This window comes from Pollachius pollachius (genome assembly GCF_949987615.1).
Source record: "Pollachius pollachius genome assembly, chromosome: 14".
Lineage (NCBI taxonomy): Eukaryota > Metazoa > Chordata > Actinopteri > Gadiformes > Gadidae > Pollachius > Pollachius pollachius.
In genome coordinates this window covers 1,376,208-1,396,207 of record NC_136947.1, presented here as the reverse complement: position 1 = coordinate 1,396,207, position 20,000 = coordinate 1,376,208, and the positions used below count along the sequence as shown (strand labels likewise).

Here is a 20,000-nt window from a genome sequence, read left to right as displayed (position 1 = left end):
GGAGGGAGGCTGGCAGAAGGGGGGCAAGGGGGCGGAGAAGGACGAAAGCCCCCAGATGAGAGGAAGAGTTTCCCGAAAATCGACATCGTTTTTTGTGCTGTGATTCGTGTCAGGAGTCATTAATAAGAAATTAAGACCAGAAAAGTAGTATAATAGGACATCTTTAAAAAGAAAATCCCCCCAAAAAAAGAAAAGGGTTGCCAACTGACATGATTGATGGCGGCCATTTTGTGGCCAGGATTGAATTATCGAGTGAGCCCAGATTGAGATATGAGTCAATCTGACAAGACCTCCGTCTCGTCCTCTTCCTCCGCGGGGTAGTAGCATGCATTCCCAAACAGGCAGTCTCTGTGATGCCAACGAGATGTGAAGTAAACGTGTTCCCACGCACGCGGCCTTGCGTATCTACGCACACACCGTTTCTGCTGTACTTGGCTTGGGATCGTCCGAGACTGATTCTCCTATTGCTTTTAACACGCTGCATGAACAAGACCCGAGTGTTTCAGTGAACCGGGCCGGTGGTTTGCGGCGCAGCAGAACACGTTTAGGTAGTGGAGACGACTTTCAGATCCCCTGCCGCCATGGCTTTCCTCTACTTCCTGTCTCGTAAAGCCTGCCCGGGCGCTAACGACCATGACCACTCTGCTCTGCTCTTAGTCAGCGGTGGACAATCACGTAGCCAGGCGACAAGACTCTGAATTATTATAAAAAATACTATTAAAAAAGGAGGTCGTACCAAAAAGGTTCACCGAATTCTAAACAGGCGCTCGCCACTGAAATCCCTTATTTAAAAGTTTTAAAGAGTGGTCGCAGTCTAGAAGTAGGACTTCACCCCTCCCCTCCCTCCATTCTGCCTCATAACACCGGCCGGATATTCAAGTTTGGGTTTCGCAATGAATGGCCGTGGCCTTCGGTAGTTCAACAAACTCCGGCCCGTCCCACTGAATAACTAAGTTGGTACGCCTTCTCTCTTCGCTATTGTCGAATCGGGTAGGAAGTGAAACAAACGCGTCTTTACCTCAGAGATAGGCCTTCCTTGCAGATTTTTGATCATCTTTTAACATCGTTATTCGGTCTATTTTGGGTAAACCGCCTCGATTGCTCCATACATTGCAACACCTTCCTCGGGCACTGTCATTTTTTTCTTTTTTTGGCAGACAAGGTGCTCCTTGTTCGCTGTGGCCCCAAACTCCCTCCCCTGAGTGCTGATTGGACACATCCTCTTTTACATTTCTGAAGAGGCTTCCAATAGGCTGGAGGCCAGACTGCAGAGTGTGTGAGCTCCCATCAGGATGGCCTCACCACTCACTAAGGCTGCTTCATTTCTACCTGGAGGACTGGATTACATGTTGGTTACAAAAAAAAAAAAAAAGTACCTCAAACAACTCCCAACAAGTAAGTTTAAAATGGCAAAGTGTACGATAGAGCACTTCCCAGTAGGTAGGCCGGAGACTTTTAGAGGTAAAACCACTCAATAACACAGTTCTGACTCACTCTGACTGCCTTGACTAGCTCGGCTGGCTGGGTTGCGTGAAAGAGAGGGGTTTAAGAGAGTGTCAAATGTACAATTCTTGTCAACAAATAGGGCTGTACGGGCATAAGGGACAGCGTTTTCTATTTGTTGAATATAACAGTTGTAGGATGTGATTATATTTCTAACATTATGGTGATGAGCATCAACATTGACTACATATATGTCCAGGTCATTTTAAGCTACGAGCTAGTTGAAATGCTACGCATTGCGGCTTCATAAATAATAATAATACATAAATCTGCAACAAAAAAAAAGACAGACTTCACGCCTTATGAAATGCCAACGGGTGTGAGACAATTTAATATCGACTCATGAGCAAGTACCGTGGGGGGGAGTGGAGTTAGTATGAGGGCCGGGGAAAAAATCAAAGCTTACGAAACGCAGCTGGTGTCTGAGGACGTTCAAACTGTTGTGATGGCCCTCCTCTCTTCGTTACGGTAACACAGGGACACGCACACACACACACACTCCAACACGCGCACACACACGCACGCACACACACACTCCAACACAGCATAGAGACAGCACCAGCTCGGGTCATGCTCAGCTGTTGACTCAACACATCGGCGGCACTTGCTACACACAGAAATTAGCAAAAGCATCACATTCTGTGAAACTTTCTCCATGCCAGCTTAAAACATTCGTTAGCATAGAGGGTCTTTCATTTTAAAGTTAACTTTGATGGGGGGACACAAGGGATTTGAGATCGGAGACGTTGTTTGGGACGACTTTGGACAAACTAGTCACTAATAGCGAGAAATGTGGATTAATTAGTCGTAAATTGAAACAAATCTGGAGGAGACGAAAGCACATTGCCTGGTTTTAAATTCATATTCTCCTTCTACCGCAGAATCCCATTTAGATATGCATGGGGGCATGATGTCAGGACTGTGGTTCTTCCGAAGGGTAACCCAAATATGAGCACGGAAGAAATCCTTCCTCGTAGGGAATTGGACCTCAAAACCTAAAAATGTCGCGCCCAGACGTGATCGGAAAGAAAAGAACAAAAACCTCATGCAGCCATAATTTGTCCTCACGTCCTCAGCAAAGATGATTAATGTGGTTCTTTTTGCTGCTTTAGCACAAGTGCCAACGTGGGAGATTTAAAAAAGGTACGTTAATGGAAAAACTTTTCTAAAGAGAAGGAAAGAGGTGATGTGTGAAGGTTACTGTCGACACTATCGACTGTCGAAGTTGGTGCACTTTATAATATGAACATGTTCCAGAACATGGGCTGTGTGTGTGTGTGTGTGTGTGTGTGTGTGTGTGTGTGTGTGTGTGTGTGTGTGTGTGTGTGTGTGTGTGTGTGTGTGTGTGTGTGTGTGTGTGTGTGTGTCTGTGTGTGTCTGTGTGTACCTGATGGATGATCCCAGACACCGGCAGTTGGTCCACATAGTACTGTGTTTCTCTCTGCTGGTCCTCAGACAGTATCCTGACATGAAAGAAACACACAAACACACACACACAAAAACACCGCTTTTAATAACTTCCTAAAAACGAAGACAAGGTGTGAGCTAGCCGCTGAGAACATGAAGCTTTGTGTCAGGCAGAGTGCCGTTATTCAGCGCTGAAGAAAGGAGCTGTCAGTGAGCAGAGAGAGCTCTAGTGTCTCCCCTGCCAGATGGTGTGTGAGCCTGTCGGGCCTGTTGATTGGCACATCGCTTTGGAGCACAGCCAATCAAATGCAGCGTGACAACCGCAGAACCAAAACCATGCTTAATTTCCCCCCCTTTAGTTTTGCTTTATTCCCCGGCAACCAAACATCAGAACAAAAAATATATAATCACCAGAGATTAACTATTCAACCGGGTAGAAAAAACGAGTGAGAGCGGCATTGGGTAGTTTACTAAGGGTCCCTGTTGAAGATCATTTTGAATTTCCATAGCAAACCCATGCCTCACATTCTGGACCCCCCCACCAGCCCACATGACCCAGTTGATCAGCTCTGAGTGTGGGAGGTGTTACACAGGAACTTTGTGATTGATACGTGTTGACAGGGGTTGTTATTGACAGCTGAGAGAGAGAGCTGTGTCAGTTTGGTTCATCAGTGTGTCGGGGCCATCCCTGCTCCATCAGCCATCAACCAGCGGAACAAAGTTGTGACGAAGGAAACCTCTCAGCCATGTGTTGCGTAGAGCTGGGCGATTCATCGATTGTTAATTGTTTTTCGAATTAATGGTTTAGGACGATTTTTCAAAAAGAAAATCGATTATTTAAAAAAAAAGTTTGGGGGGGGGGGGGGGAAAAGTTTTAAAAATCAACATGGCAGCATGCGCTGGAAAAAAGGGAGTGTGTAGTTTCCTTGAATTCTGTGGCAACCATAAGCAGAAGCACAACACGTTTATTCCAACTTCTTAAACTGATGCACGCAGCAGAGGGGGAGATGTGAGGGAGATGTTATTTATTTTGCTTTTGTTAATCGTTCTTATTCTTCAAATAAACTCCAAACTAAAAATAACTTAAAAATAGATATATTTTCCACTTATAGAAAAAAAAAAAATCGATTAAAATCGATTATCGGGTTTGGTTTGAAAAAAATCAGAGATTTTATTTTCAGGCCAGCCCTAGAGTCGCGTCTGCTTCATGTATCCTGTAAAAGGGCTCACAAACCGAGGACTTGCTGCTGATGAAAGACAGACACCGTTTTATGATCCTCCCTTCGTCCATCGACCTGGGAGGATTTGGCTCCGGGCGGTAACCACGCCGACGTTTTGTAAACTCTGGGCGTCCGGCGGGGCTGCCGTGGCCTACGGCTGACGGAGGCCGCGCTCGTGGTTGCCTTTACACCCCAGCGGCGCGGCGGCTGCAGCCTCGTCACACCGGAGAAGGAAATGATGCGATCCGGCTCTCCGGACGAGATGCTCTTTAAAACGGTGCCGCTTTTAACGGCGGCAATCACAGAGTCGTCTCCACAGTCTGCCGCTGGTTGTCTCGTGTGTTTACCCACTACGGGGATACGGCTGCCGAGAGCACTACCCCCCCCCCCGCTATGGCCACTCTGCAGGGCCTGCATAAGTCACTGTTGAGTGGCCCGTGTCGAGGGGGCCTGTGTGTGTGTGTGTGTGTGTGTGTGTGTGTGTGTGTGTGTGTGTGTGTGTGTGTGAGAGAGAGAGTGTATCTGGGCAGCTGGCCCGGAACTTTCCTTAATTAGCCAATCGAGTGGGCTGTAACCTCTGGCGTAATGATCAACCACACCGGTTTGCAATTCACCGATAGCTAGGTGAAGCCATTCGTTATCTCCCCCCCCTCCTCCCCCTCCTCCTCCTCCTCACCCCATCCATCTCCCCTCCATCTTCAGACTATTTATTATTTCTATTTTTTTTTTCTTTGTCCGGTCTTTCTCCCTCCATCTCTCTCTCCCTCTCCCTCCATCTCTCTCTCTCTCTCTCTCTCTCCCTCACCCCCCCTCCCTCCCTCCCTCCCTCTCTCGCCCTCCCTCTCTCGCCCTCCCTCCCTCCCTCGCTCGCCCTCCCTCCCTCTCTCTCGCCAATCTTTCTGGAGAAAGCGTTCTCTCTCCGTACGTCTTGTTCTCTCTGTCCGATGGATATGCGAGCCCTCTGTGTGTGTGTGGGAGGAGGGGTTGGAACATAACGTCCAGCTGAGCTCTTCCTACCTTGGCTTGAGTACATGCGTGTGCGTGTTTGTGTGCGTGTGCGTGTGCGTGGGCGTGTGCGTGTGTGGGCACGTGCGCGTCTGTGTGTGAGCGAAGATAACCAGACGCCCGGGCAGATTTGTTGGGCCACGGCCCAAGAACGAGACAGGCCATTCAGACCAGACTGATGTTATTCCCAGTACTCCCAGTGCGCCTTTTGTTTCTCCTAATTAAAGCCTTCCACTCTGAACGTGAACTCTGCCCGCTTCATTATAACACAGGTCATGGGTCACTTTCTTTCAGCACTGCCTCATAACGGCATGGAGGAATTTCAATTTCAATTTGGTCGCAACTTAAGTTTAAGCAAAAGAGGGTTAAAAAAGATGAATAAATAATAATCTTAAATTAATTCATGCAAGTATAGGGACTCTTTTGAAATACTCATCGGGTTGACTCCAAAAGGTTGTCTTTTTTCGTTTCGTTTTTAAATGTGAGCTACAAGTGACGGTACCATCCTCGAGGGCCCGACAATGTATTCTGTGTTTATATTTTTGTAATATAAATTCATACTGACGTTTTAAATACATAAATCACACATTGCAATAGATCAAATAGATCAATATTTAAAGAATTGCAAGACATTACGTGATGACACTAAACATCTTTGTGATATCGTATGGTGAGGTCCCTGCTGATTACTGTCCTAAGCCCTTCATGAAGAAGGTCTGCACAGTCTGTGTGATTCACTGTTGAGTGATCTGTATGTATGCACGCTCTTTCATTCATTGAAACGGGTCACTCACTCAAATGAATTCAAACTCCATGATTAAAGATGAGTTAGGATGCATCTTGAACAACAGGCAGCTCATGGTTAATTACTGGGCCATTTCCCTTCACCGATTGAGACTGCATAGAGTGAATGGGATGAGGCATTACGCGGTCCACTCCATACTGTAATTCACTTAATGGAAGAACCCAGAAAACACACTCTTCACAGATACATTTGAGGAGACAGAGAGAGACAGAGAGAGACAGCTCCCAGGGGAATGAGAGACAGAGCGAGAGAAGTGAAAAGACAATGCCCTGGTTGCGGTAAGCCTTAGACGTTAAAAGAGATTGTGAAATAAACCCTCGACAAATGATCTGTGATACCTCAGTGTACGGAGGGATTAGCAGGACAAAAGGGCTGTGCCTGGGAGAGCTCAGATTCATCCACAACACATGGCATACGGCATGCAGCATGTGATCTGGTGTAGTGAGGGGGAATTTGAAATGTCGGTGGGATTTTGCAACTAAAAAGTACATAAGGAAATCATGACTAATATTATTAAATGTATTGAAAGGGGAACCCCTTTAGGACAACCATTCAATCCAGAATCCAGTGAGCAGGGTCTCATAATAAAACACACCTCACAAGCTTAAGGTAGCGTTATAGCGTTGACGCAAGGGGGTTTACGCACGCGTTACGTCCTTGCGGACCCTCCTTGCGTCCACCGCAAGGGCATGACGTTCGCCTCCCGAAATTTTTAACCTTGCATCGAGACGAGTGTTATTGGTCCGCTAACGTAACCCAGACGCAGAACCAAAACAGGTTCAAGAGACTGCTTGGTCATATCTGCAATATCAATTGGAAATAGGACTTGTTTTGGAGTCTCACCGGCATGTGTACCTGAACGAGACAGCGGCCGCTGCAGCCGGCCATAACAAACGACCACATTAGCCGGCCTCTACTAGTATCGTGCGTTCTCATTGGTCGTTTATCTTCCCGGGGAAAAACAAAACCCCCTACTTAACAGCCAATGATTCAGGAGATTGCGGGCTTCTTGCATCAGAATGGTGAATAGAGTCTCTCTCTCTCTGTGTCTGTGTGTCTGTCTGTGTGTGTAGTGTGTGTGTTTCTCTACAACATATCGAATGACCAACTGTGCCAAACTCAGCAGGCGATCACCAGAACATTTCTGTCGGCTACATGTTAATTACTGATTGGCTTTTAACCATGTCGGCTATGTAAATTCCAAAAATGGCTCCATTAAAAGCCTGCTGAGTGGAATATCAAACTGAGCTTATTCTGCAAGTGTGTCTTAAGTACATAAGCCTAAAATAGACATCAGAAACTCAAATATAGGATTAATTTATTTTATTGACATTTGGATCTTTCCCAAACATTAACTATGCACCTCATACGATTTTGTTATGAGATCGACTGTCTGTGACTCTGTGAATAACCAATATCCGTCAATATTAAAAAAGTAAGTAAATATTTTATCAACCACCGAATGTGATGGAGCAAAAATAATGGCTAAGACGGCGCACTACTGACATCTAGTGGACGACTGCCCTCAACACACTCTTCATGTGCAGGGGAAAACGTCCCTCAAAAGCTTTTTACATGGGACATAATACGTTATAATTGTGGTAGGTATTATGTGTGCATTAATACACACATACAAAATATGTACTGTGCAGTTTATTCCTGAGGAAAATGATTGAAGTCGGCCAATGTTTGCTAACTTGGCCACTTTATTACTAGGTTTTATAACCTTGAGAAGTAATTATCTGCCTTAACACCAACGGGTCAAGCACTCCATTTTAGCACAGTGAATCAATGTAATTAACTAGGGCTGTGCTAAATGAGTCCCGACTGCTCATTATTGGACTAAACACCCGATTCAACAATTTAGCTCCTCCCATTGGACGGCTGAAGTCAAACGTGACCAATCAGACATCTGTCGCAAGAATGCATGTTCAGTTGAATGATCTGATGATTCAGTGAAACCTGTTTGTTTGTTTGTCACCAAGGTCGGGTCGACACCATTTGATGCCTCACGTGGTCCCTAGAGCGCATGTTAAGATTGTTCAATTATTAATGTCCTGAAGCGGTCACAAAATAACAGTTTAAGTATTATGATTACATTCATCGTTCTGTTTTCACTGTCGCTATGAACGTGACAGCAAACAAACAACCAAACACATAATTAGCTTACTTCTCTGGCAAAGGCTCCTTGGGGCTCGTCAGGTTGATGGTTTCCATGGTGATCTCCACTTTGCGGACGCTCCCGAAGAAGTCCGTGATGAGGACACGTCCTGGGTCCCTCAGGAAAAGGTCGGTACGGTGGCCCGGAGTGGACACACACTGGCTCTTGGGGCACACCTTGAACTGTCATTGAAAAAAAAAAAAAAAAAAAACGATTTAAAAATACCGTTCTACGACTCAATTAGGGGTAATCCCATTTACAGTGAGTGTGCTGTATTTGTAGTTTATCAGCTCATTGTAGATCATTCCAAACAGAGCCGGCCTGAAAGGCACCTTTCAGCACTCTTTGAACTGCGCTGCAACAAATTGATTTTGTAGTTTTGCTGCCATTCGTCGGTCCGTGACACCCATACTAGTTCAATGTTTCAAACTCCTTGAGAAACTGTACTTGGCAAGAGGTGATGGATTATTGTCCGAGCCGCTGGCAGCCAGACAGACGTTCTCCATCGGCTCATTTTTACCGTTACCGCCGCTCCCGTTAATGGCGAGAGAGGAGGTGACTAGAGTCAGCTGAACGTGGACAAATAGATGATAAACTTTTAGCGTCAAATAATCCAACAATGTCTACAATTTGTTTATCAATTATGGACCAGCAGTGGGAGTCAACATGTTTAAAGCAAGGGGGAGGCAACTTGAGAGAAACTAGCCTTAGTGAGCTAGAGTTTACAACCATTTGAAAAAGAAATACCACTGCTCCACTCAGCCTTCCCTCGTAGCCACTCGCCAACACGCGAGTAGGTCGCTAGCCTCAGCGGCAGGTCGATCTCAGCTCCTTAAGTCAGGTTCAATGGAAGGGAAGGAGCACTGGCTGAACTGGGCCAGATGTTCACTCAACAATAGCAAAGGATACAATCAAACGGTATCACTTTTTATGACGCACGGGCACGCACACACGCACACACCTGTGTGTGAGTGGGCAGATAGAGGACAGCTTATTCCCTCAGTGAGGGCCTGATCGTATTGGAGAAGGTGTTGTGGAGAAGAGACCGCCTCGTCCCATGCCTAATCTATAACTACCTGGGGTATTAAGACTGCAGGATTAATCCTCTTAAAGAGTGACTCAATAGTGTGTTACTGAACAAAGCTCTTCAAACATAGCCCCTTTTTCCACACATTAAATCAATGAGGGAAGCTTTTTGTCTTGCAAAAAAAAAGAAGCTTGAGAACCGCTTGTGAAATATGAGGCTGGGATCAAGAGGCGTTCATCGTAGAACCAGAGACACTGAACGTTTGTCTTCCTTAAAGTGCAAGTGATGAAAAAGTGTTTTAGCTCCTTTCCACCCCAGAGAAAATCTAATCATTGATCCAACCCTTCACAGACTAGATGTGGGAGAACAAACAACGAACCTTCCAAATAAAATGGAAAAGGGTGGGAAATCCGAATAATTGTGGTACACCCGTCTGCGCTAATCTTGCTCATCAGACTGATCGCTCTTGATGGGGGTGTGTACAAGTCGACCCTCCCCACCAACACACCTGGCTGCCTAATCTGCCATTAAAAAGGTGTGAGACACACACACACACACACACACGCACGCACGCACGAACGCACACACACGCACACTAGTTCGACATTTGCCAGTCTGTTTTAAGTGCGGCTTCCCGGGCGTTCTGGCATTAAGGTGGTCTATCGGCCACCCTCTCTTTCATGTTTTTAAAAAAAGGAACCGTTCTCTTCAGACCAGCAGACCCACAAGCGCTGCGTTGGGGCTGTGTTCCCCTGAGGTGACATCGACAGGTCAGCCGTAGCGACATCCAGGTTAGCCTCCAACAAGGCTTAACATTTTAGGAGGGTTTTTTAGAGTAATGAGGTGTTAGAGATTTACATACATACATACATACATACGTACGTATGTATGTATGTATGTATGTATGTATGTATGTATGTATGTATGTATGTATATATGTAAATCTCTGACACCTCTTTTCTCTAAAAAACCGTAGCGTGTGTTGGGCTCTGGACCACGGAGGTGTCCTCAACCCCCAACCGGCGTCCACATCTTCCCAGGAACCCCCACCCTGCAGCCGTCTCAGTGTTCTTTGTTCTTAAGCTCCCCAGCTCACTCACAACACTTCCAAGGACAACCAGGCGAAGGAAAAGACCCCCTCGACGGCCGTCATACTTGCAGACGAGAAGTGTGGAGGGGGGTGGTGGCGTTGTTCAAACTCCAAACGAGTGCCGCGGTTGTTACCTAGGTAGAGATCTCTCAGCTTCGGACTGACCAAGAACGCATTATAGGTTAGACATCAGCTCGTAATCTTCATCAGTGAGCGGTTGAGAATAAACAGCTCAACACTATTCCGGTGTTCAGGAGACCGGAAGCAGCAGCCAGGGTCACTCACGTAGCACAGAGCCATGTATAGAATAGCTGAGATGGATGCTCCGTTAACCCTAACCCCATGTTAATGAACACGAAACACACCCAATTAAACAACACACCCCTTTGGGCGCACACACACACACAAACTCCTAAACCCAGAACATTAGAGCGCTGTCCACCCACTCAACACACTTTCAGAGGAGCGTTCTGTTCCTTCTCAAGACTTCTTCCTCTACCCACACCAGCACCCATCACCAGCACCCACACCAGCACCCATCACCAGCACCAGCACCCATCACCAGCACCCACACCAGCACCCATCACCGGCACCCATCACCAGCACCCACACCAGCACCCATCACCGGCACCCACACCAGCACCCAGCACCCACATCGGGATCACAGGCTCACCAGCTGGTCCATGTTGGTTGTGCTGGAGGGGTGGATGTCCTCCAGGAACTCCAGCAGGTAGAAGGTGTAGCGGTCCATCAGGTGCACTCCGATGGCCAGGTCGGGTTGGTGCTGAGACGGAGAGACGGAGCTTAACAAACCACAGCTGATAAAAGCTGATAAAGCCTCTGTGGTCTCATGCAGGTTAGCCTACAACAAGGCTTAACGTTTTAGGAGGGTTTTTTAGAGAAAAGAGGTGTGAGAGATTTAAATACATACGTACGTATGTATGTATGTACGTAAATCTCTAACACGTCTTTTCTCTAAAAAAACCATCCATCCATCCATCCATCCATCCATCCATCCATCCATCCATCCATCCATCCATCCATCCATACATACATACATACATACATACAGTAAACGCATAGAATAACACTGCCACAAACGCCCAATACGTGGTGCTGTTTCCTCACAGCACCGGAGAACAGCATTGGGTTTCTATTGGCTCTGCATCGGATGATTGCCGTCACTACTTCTGCTAAGGGCCTCACAGAAGTCACAGCATTCTTTGAGTGCAGTGATACAAAATAAATAATCACAGCTGACAATCAGAGCCTTAACAACTCGAGAGTTTAAAAACGTACTTCAATTTTACTAGAAAGACTTGATTGTGCCATTGCATTTGTGGAGACAATTGAACTCAGTTAGGGTAATTTCATGTTTAGTTGATAATGCCCAGGGCTTTGGCTGATTGCAAAAAAGGGCTAGGTAATCAAAATATAGCGAGCACTAAACCAGCATCTTAATGATAATGATCCACTCGTGTTTGCACTGTTGATAATGGTGTGAGCTAGTCGGAAACGCCAACCCTCATCCAACATTGATAAACGGAAGCTCCATGGTTCTGCAGTCCAGGCTTAAAACGCCAACCTTAATATTCTTAAATGACACTAGATTAAGTCGCTTAGTAGACACCGCAATCAAAAGCGATCAGAGGATGCTGTCAAAGAAATAGAGTGGCTATAGAAGCGCTCTGACTCTGCAGAGAAGCCATCAGGAATCAGAAAGAAAGCTTTTTATCTTGACTCGTTTTTAAAAAGGGGCATTGCTGAATTAATCTCAATGCACAGCTGGGCTGTTCTGATGAGCTGTGAATTGCAGAAACACAAAAAGCTACCCCCCCCCCAGATACAATCGCTGTTAATCAAAGGGGGACACGATTTCTGGCTCTCAGCAAGCAGGTGATTTCCCCGCCCGTATCTCATGGAGGCCCGCAGGTAACTCACAGACAGCGAGTCCTCTCCGACCTGGCTGCTGGCCAGAGCCATCAGGTTGGGGGAGTAGAAGCGCTCGTACATCGAGGCTCCCTGGCACGTATCGATGATGAACAGCAGCTCGTTGTACCTGCACACACACACACACACAAACACACACACACACACAGGTGTCTGGTTAAATACTTTCCGATGAGGCCAAAATGTAAAGTTCGGTGGCCAGATCAAAAGGGGTTGGGAGAGTGGAAATCAGTCCGGCCTAGACTGAAGCTGGGCCAAGAAGATAGCCACAGAAATGCGTACATTTCAAAAGCTTCCAAAGACATAAAATTAATACATTATATAGCTCATTATATTCAAGAAGGTGCAGTTTAATGGTGGCATTACCTTTGACTGAAACGGCATAATAGTCTTACTGTGCAGCAATTTATCACTTTTATTTCACAAATAAAACACCAACAGTCTTGATCTTGATCTCCATCATTTTTACACAGCTCCCTGGGAACTACGTTACAGTTGAATTGACAAGTCAGTTCTGGAGCGCGATCCCCTAAAAATAGGAATCATCTTCTGTGCATTTGTCTTATACCCAGCAACAACACACCAAGTGCGCCTGAAAGCGAATCTCATCATGCAACACTTCTCCTCTTCTCTTAGGATTGTATAATACCCAACCTTCCACCCAAAATCATCCTCCAGACACCAGTTGCCATGACGACCCCCGGAAAAAAACAAGTCTACCCGGTCCGGTCTTTACGCCCACGTTCACACTTCACACTTTCGCCAGTTCCCCGGCTTCCTTCTGTGATCAAAGGGCCTGCTTTCCCTACTAATAGGTCCCATTGGGGAAGCTGGCTGGCTGCTAGGGTGGGGAGGCTGGGTGTTGGAGGGAGCTACGGGTCTCTCAGAGGCCAGACGGCTGTAGTCTAAAGTCCCCAAGGCCGCTTGTGATACGTCCTTCAGGAGGCCAGAGATGAGTGCCGTAGCTCAGAGTGTGTTGGGGGGAGGAGGGACCCAATGCCACAGGGGTGCTGCCTTGCACGCGCAAGCCCAATTAACCGGAGCCTGGTTTGCTGTATCGCCATGCGTGTGCACGTGCTAATCAACCACCTGCTAGCACCTCGAACGGTAACGACCCATTCACAAATAGTCCACTAATTACGAGGGAGGATGAGACTGGGGAACAGGGCGGCAGGGTAAGGCGGGCGCTGGCGGGGGTTGCGATCACAAGCACATGTTAACCAGGGAGTGTGTCTCTCCCGTTGTTAGCTGAATGGAAGCATTAACTAGTGGAAGAAGACTCATTTAAACCCCGTATCAGCCTGCCCTAACGAGTGATGTTGAGCAGAGCTAGTGCAGCCCTAGGGCCTCTATCTGGATCTCTTTCACGCTGCGGTCTTCTGTACCTTCTCTTCTGCCACATCTGCTCGAAGGCGTCGGCCAGCTCTACGTTACTGATCTCCTCAGAGTCCTGGAACTTCAGGAAGCCGTTCCCGCCATGACCTGACAAACAAACAAACAGCAAAAACAACAAGACAACAAAAGAACATACACAGTCACTTAACAAATCAATGGACTTTGGCCTAAAGCCCAAGTAGATGACATTGTGGCCTGACCTGGAGATACGATCGGGAATGTGGAGGACAGACTCCTACAACACGGAACATTAGAGCGCTGTCCGCCCAATCAACACCGTGGCTACTGCTAGCCATCTTTCAGAGGAGCGATCTGTACCTTCTCAAGAACTCTTCCTTTATCCATATGCGCACACACACACACACACACACACACACACACACACACACACACACACACACACACACACACACACGTGCACGCAGCCTTAAGGGACGATTAGGGTTCCACGTCAACGAAACGCAAGGAGCACACAGCTGCTTCGACGCAGTCTTGAACCTGTTTTGGTTCTACGTCTGGTTTTAGTGAGCGGACCAATCACAGCCCTCGCTGCATGCATCGCCCCAACGCATGGTTAACATTTTTGGGAGGCGCACGTCAGCCCCTCGCGGCGGACGAAAGGAGGGTCCGCGGCGGACGCAAGGGGTCCGTTAACAGGGGGACCATAACCAGCCCCTTAGCTATGGGCGCGGCCTGTGGGCGGGCAGGGTCAGGGCGGCGTACCGGTCAGGTAGATGAGGATGTTGCTGCGGTCGTCTGAGAGAAGCCGCTTGGAGCGAGGCGTGCTGGGAGGGAGCCGGCCAGTCAGGACACGCAGGAAGTTCTCCACCGTCACCTGGGCAACAGGACAAAGGTCGGAGCCCGTGGGCTGTTAGAGCTGGGCCATTAACCGATTTTTTGAATTTTTTCGCAACTTGAATTTATGGTCAATAATAGATTTTTTTTTAAAGAGTAAAATGTCAACATGGCATCATGCGCTGAAAAAAGTGAGTGCTTAGAGTTTGCCTCAAGTCTGTCGCAACCAAATTTTGCTTTTGTTAATCATTGTTAATCTTCAAATAAAATTCAAACTCAAAAAATATGTATTTGTCATTTATAGAAAAAAATATAAAAGATTAAAATCAATATTCTGGTTTGGGTTGAAAAAAATAGCATAGGAGGTGGCACAGCCCTGGATCATTCAAAAACATTTAAGGGGAGTCGATGAGACGTCAGCACCCTGAGATATCATTTTTCAGATTTCAGCATCATCTGCATTTAATAGAATTTATGAGCTTGAATTTCTCTGAATTTATACAATGAGAAAAGGATAATGAGGCGCATCTAACAACTGGAAACACCCAGCTTGGTTTATGGGGGATGTATGTGTGGGTTGGGGGAGTAAACTGTCTCTCAGATTGAATGGCAGAGGCTTGACAACAAGCGCAAGTCTCTGGTGCATCGCAACCTAATCATTATGAACAAAGCCTATTCACGGCTAGATTGTGCAGTTGACTGACAGCTGAAAAGCATCTTAATTTAGAACGTTATCCCGCTTTTGAATGTTAAACCAAAAAGAGAAAAACAATCGTTTAATCCTTTAAACCCCATTTTTCCTTGATGTCCTCGTGAGACTTTGAGTACGTCATCACACCCTGGTGTCGAGCGTGTGTTCCCGCCATCCCCTGAGTGCGTGTGACGGACATGACGCAAACACAGCCAAAACAACCCGAGATAAAGCACAAGGGCACTCCACGGGCCTTTCCCATTACACCATGGGGCCGTGATGAAACAAAGCACCTGGGTCCTCCCGTGTTTAAGTACATTTGTGCTATCGAGCAATTTCCTGCTGCTGCAGATTAGAAGCCATCGGGGTAAACCGTGTAATCCTTAACGACTGCATCTCACCAGAGGAAAAGAAAAAGACTGAGAGGAATAAATAGACTTGTTTTTGATTGTGTAGGTCTTAGGGTTGAACATTTCGTGCATTCCCATTAACTGATGAATCAATAATCTATGAATCGTTAATATTGAATAAACTACAAACCCCATAATTTTTTTCTAGGCGTCTTTCATTATTTTTTAAATGACCAGAATAATAAAATAATAAGGCTCTCGCTCAATCGGCTGTTCTTGTCAGCCTGTCATAATTCAACAAATGATGCTGCCAAACAAAACAATATCAAATGTGGTGCAATTACTGCCATTTCTAGCCATCACTAGGCAGACCAAACCAAACCCATTTTTGGAGAAATGGTACATAAAACCTAAAATGTCGGTTAATACATATTTAAAATCGGTCAATTCTTATCTGCGATTAATGAATAATTATTCAAATCCCTCAGACTACAAAAACAAAGAGAAAAGCATGACTTGCTTTAATATTTGTTTTTTATAGCAGGTAGTAGTAGTATTAGTCGTAGCAGACTTAGCAGTAGTAATAATAATAATAATAAATACATAGTAGTATCTGTCCTCTAGTTAACACACATTTAGGTGTAGGCTAAATGTTTCAAGATCATGGAAATGGTTCTCTTTGTGTTCTTGCAGCACCAGTCTAACGCAAGTCTGATCATTTTGAGACCCAAAACCTCACATTTATGTTGGTGATACCTATGCAGTGCGACATTGCGTGACCAACGTGGCACGGGAGCATTGTATGATGCCCAAAACAACGACGGAGATGCTACATCGAATACGAGCTTCTGGAGCTTTACGTAGAGCATGAGACTTGCTTTCTAGTCTAATTAAAAAGGGACAGTTAGCCAATTTCCCACCTTCATCACATCAAAATGTCTTACATATGGATCATTTTGAAGATCTTGACGACGCCCCTACAGGCAAATAAGACTGAGATACTGGACGGTCACTTTAGATTGCCCCACTTCTTTCTCTGTGAGGCTGTCAATTCAGCAGGGAGTCCGAGGTCATCGCAGCCTACCTCGTAGCCGCGGTAGTCCACCTCCACATCGTCACCGTAGACGTTCAGCTCCATGTTCTTGTGGCTGAAGACTGTGGCAGGCTTTGGGTTTCTATGGTTACAAGCCATATCATCTGCCAGCATCAGAACTATGCGGCTGGAAATCAAAAAAGACAAAAAGGCAAGTGTTAATACTAGGTTAATATATTGCAGTTAGGTTAGTACAGTATTAGGTTTTTGTTATATTTATAGACCGCATTGATCATCTTTATATGCTATGTAACAGGTATCTATGTAGCAACAGCACTTTGCTGTATTCCTGTTCCTTTTTTATTCAATGTAAGTTTGGAGTCGGCAAGACAAGCTATTACTGGCAATTATATAAATAAATGTGCAATACACACACAATACATTAGATGTTTATTGGAAGGGAAAATAATTTGGTGATTAAGAGTAACAAAACAGTCGGCATTAGATAATTTAATATAAGCAAAGTGTAACCACCCTCACTTGGTGCATTAACTCAAAGGAATTCAAACATTCAACGGATCTGTAAACCCACGTCAGCATTTATTTATTCCTGTGAACATATTATCATCATTGTTAACACTGTGGTATCCCATTCACCTGTCCGGGATCCCCAGCCTCTTGACGCTGCGGTAGACCGATAGGGTGTTGGCCACATGACGGTAGTTGAACCAGAATCTAGACGTGCACACCTATTCAGAAAATTCAAGACGTTAACATTTTTGGATTGTTTTTACTGTACTTCAGATCTTGACAACATGGTATGACTATTTAGGACTCACCAATACTGCCCAGTTGTTAGTATGTCCACTATTGAAGAACTGACCTGCTTTGTCCTAATAGGAAGAGAACACGTATTAAGATTGGATATGCCCTAGTTTTGCGCTATCTTGCGTCACATAAGCGAATAAGTTTAGGATTCGAAAGGGGTGAATGGAAATAAAATACAGCACGTTACACACAGCATCTCAATGGAGGACAGCAGGCTACATGGCAGGTGCACTGCTAAAACGACAACGAATAGGTCTATATTTATTCCTTTTATCATTGATTATACTATATGCATTAATAATCGACACTTACCTCGATATTATTAGTGCTGACTAGAAAAGATAAATTAAATAAACTCAATAAAACGAATATTATGACCGTACAATGCCTAGCCATTGTGATCGCGGAAGTAAAGCCAACAGCTGGGGCTGAACCGACCAATGACGGAAGACTTCCTGAAAGGAAGCTTTTTCAAAATAACAGCCCCTGTCAAATACAAATACTGCCAGATTATTCAATTTCTTTGCAGGTACTTACATTCAAATCGAACAAGTTATTACAAGATATGAATGAAATATAACAAAGGAAAAATAGTATTCATTATATATTTTTATTTTTTTATTACATTTTTATTTTATTTATTTTATTACATTTTCCATATATATATATAGGACTCACCAGTATTCCTATATATATATATATATATATATATATATATATATATATATATATATATATATATGGGGAAATGTCTACACTCAGCACAGCACAATAATTTGCCATGACGTTGGGTTCACACAAAAAAGTACAATCCCTCCATCCGTGAGACATAGCAACATAATACACATTAATAATTTAATGATACGAATATGATGTGCTACTCTGATAGCGTAACATTACTTTACACCATGGTTTACACACCAGTAGGCTACAATCAGTGAGACAGACAACTTTGCAATTATAATGGACTCATCATATGCCCATCACAGCAGCCCCGCAGAACAATAGGCCTAATCTGCCTGGAATATAGCATGTTAACCGTGTCATATGTGTTTTAAATAGTACTTGATCATATAATTTAATCACTTTACTTAATCCTACTCTATTTTGTTCATGAACGCAGCTGTAAAGGCTTTAGCGGAATGAATCATTCGCAAAACGTTAATTCAAAACTTTTTCTTCGGAAGAGTTTAATAAAGAAAAGTAAATCAAAACATTAAGTTACATTTGCTCATTAAATATATATAACACAAATTTCAGCACTAGGTGTGTTCAGTGCTTATTTTGTTGGACGGAAATATGTCACACACACACACACACACACACACACACACACACACACACACACACACACACACACACACGCAAGCACGCAAACCTTATTGAGGAGACTTCTGGTTCAATTAAAGGCGTTCTCTGATTATGTTCTACAAGGTGCACTGTAAGGGAGCTATCGGGAGGATTAGTGATTCAAGGATGCAACCCTTCAGTACACATATAGGCTTCAACGACATCGCGCTGGCTTTTAACGACAGACAAATCCTGGATTGCCTCAAAGCTGCTCTGAACTCTGAACTAAGCTTTTTAGTCTTTCGGTCGCTTTCACGAAATTGTCTCGCTTTCTTGCATGCATAAGCCATTTAAAAATGAATATCTGTACAGACCTTCTTATTAACACTAATACGCGTCTTTCTGTCTCGTGCATGTACTGGGCCTACCCTACTGGCCCTATTCTAAGTATTAATTCAATAATAAATCTATTCTGTATAGTTATTATATTCATGAAAATGAATTACTTATGTCCGTTGCGTGCTACCAGTTGGCAATTCGTGTTCACTTCCACCATTCCTCAGTGGTCATTCTAGCTCCATTATGAGATAGACAGCCATACTCCCACCCGCCCAACACACGCGCTTCAAGTTCGCCTGTTGTCCCCGATGAGCGCAAGTGAAACAAATGTGCGCGAATTTAACAGTGCGTCGGTAGATGTGCCGCGCATTCAAAGGGCCAACGCGTCCACGTGAAGCGTCGTGTGTGAGTGTGTGTGTGTGTGTGTGTGTGTGTGTGTGTGTGTGTGTGTGTGTGTGTGTGTGTGTGTGTGTGTGTGTGTGTGTGTGTGTGTGGGTGTGTGTGTGGCCGCGGAAGAACTAGTACGCACAGAAGAACGCGCGGCAGACTTCTTTATGAAGGAGGACAGGCAAGGCACATGACCGAGGAGGAGGAGGGTGGCACGGTGGCATCGCCTACAGGAATCTCGTTCTGAAGTAACACCGCGGAAAAAAAAATGCGCTGAGGTTTTCAGTTAACATAGCGGAGGATTTGTCTGCCGTTCGGTCGTCACCGAAGAGACGGACCACGATCCCTACAAAGGAGAAAGCTACCTCGAAGTTGCGCTGGACTATTCGACGCGACGTTTCGAAGATATGAATACCAACGATGCCAAGGAGTATCTCGCCAAACGAGAGATACCTCAACTATTTGAGGTGAGAGAAAGCGGGGCGCAACCCGCGTGCCGTGGTCGCTTGGCGACTCCAACAATAATGATTATTTACTTCAGAAAGGGAATAGCTGTCTATACCGGAATAATCTTCTCAAATATTTTGTTAAAAACAAACAACAATAGAAACAATATGAACTGGCTACAAATTATTTCTTTAAGATACTGGTGTGTGTGTGTGTGTGTGTGTGTGTGTGTGTGTGTGTGTGTGTGTGTGTGTGTGCGTGTGTGTGCGTGTGCTTG

The 20,000-nt window shown here is 45.1% G+C and overlaps 2 protein-coding genes across 2 annotated transcripts in view; one reads left to right on the top strand and one right to left on the bottom strand.

Annotated features, from left to right (window-relative positions):
* Positions 1–17,688, bottom strand: part of pigk (phosphatidylinositol glycan anchor biosynthesis, class K) — a 25,607-nt gene extending 7,919 nt beyond the window's left edge. The window contains exons 1-10 of the mRNA XM_079750952.1: positions 17,573–17,688; positions 17,272–17,325; positions 17,090–17,181; positions 16,484–16,619; positions 14,287–14,398; positions 13,554–13,650; positions 12,160–12,277; positions 10,892–11,002; positions 8,111–8,283; positions 2,891–2,966 (exon numbers count right to left, since the gene is read on the bottom strand). Coding sequence (XP_079607078.1) covers positions 2,891–2,966; positions 8,111–8,283; positions 10,892–11,002; positions 12,160–12,277; positions 13,554–13,650; positions 14,287–14,398; positions 16,484–16,619; positions 17,090–17,181; positions 17,272–17,325; positions 17,573–17,656 — 1,053 coding nt within the window. The 5' untranslated portion in view covers positions 17,657–17,688. The remainder of the gene's footprint in view (positions 1–2,890; positions 2,967–8,110; positions 8,284–10,891; positions 11,003–12,159; positions 12,278–13,553; positions 13,651–14,286; positions 14,399–16,483; positions 16,620–17,089; positions 17,182–17,271; positions 17,326–17,572) is intronic.
* Positions 17,689–19,431: 1,743 nt separating this feature from the next.
* Positions 19,432–20,000, top strand: part of ak5 (adenylate kinase 5) — a 51,912-nt gene continuing 51,343 nt past the window's right edge. Inside the window, exon 1 of the mRNA XM_079751479.1 lies at positions 19,432–19,743. Within this exon, the coding sequence (XP_079607605.1) occupies positions 19,684–19,743 (60 nt within the window). The 5' untranslated portion in view covers positions 19,432–19,683. The remainder of the gene's footprint in view (positions 19,744–20,000) is intronic.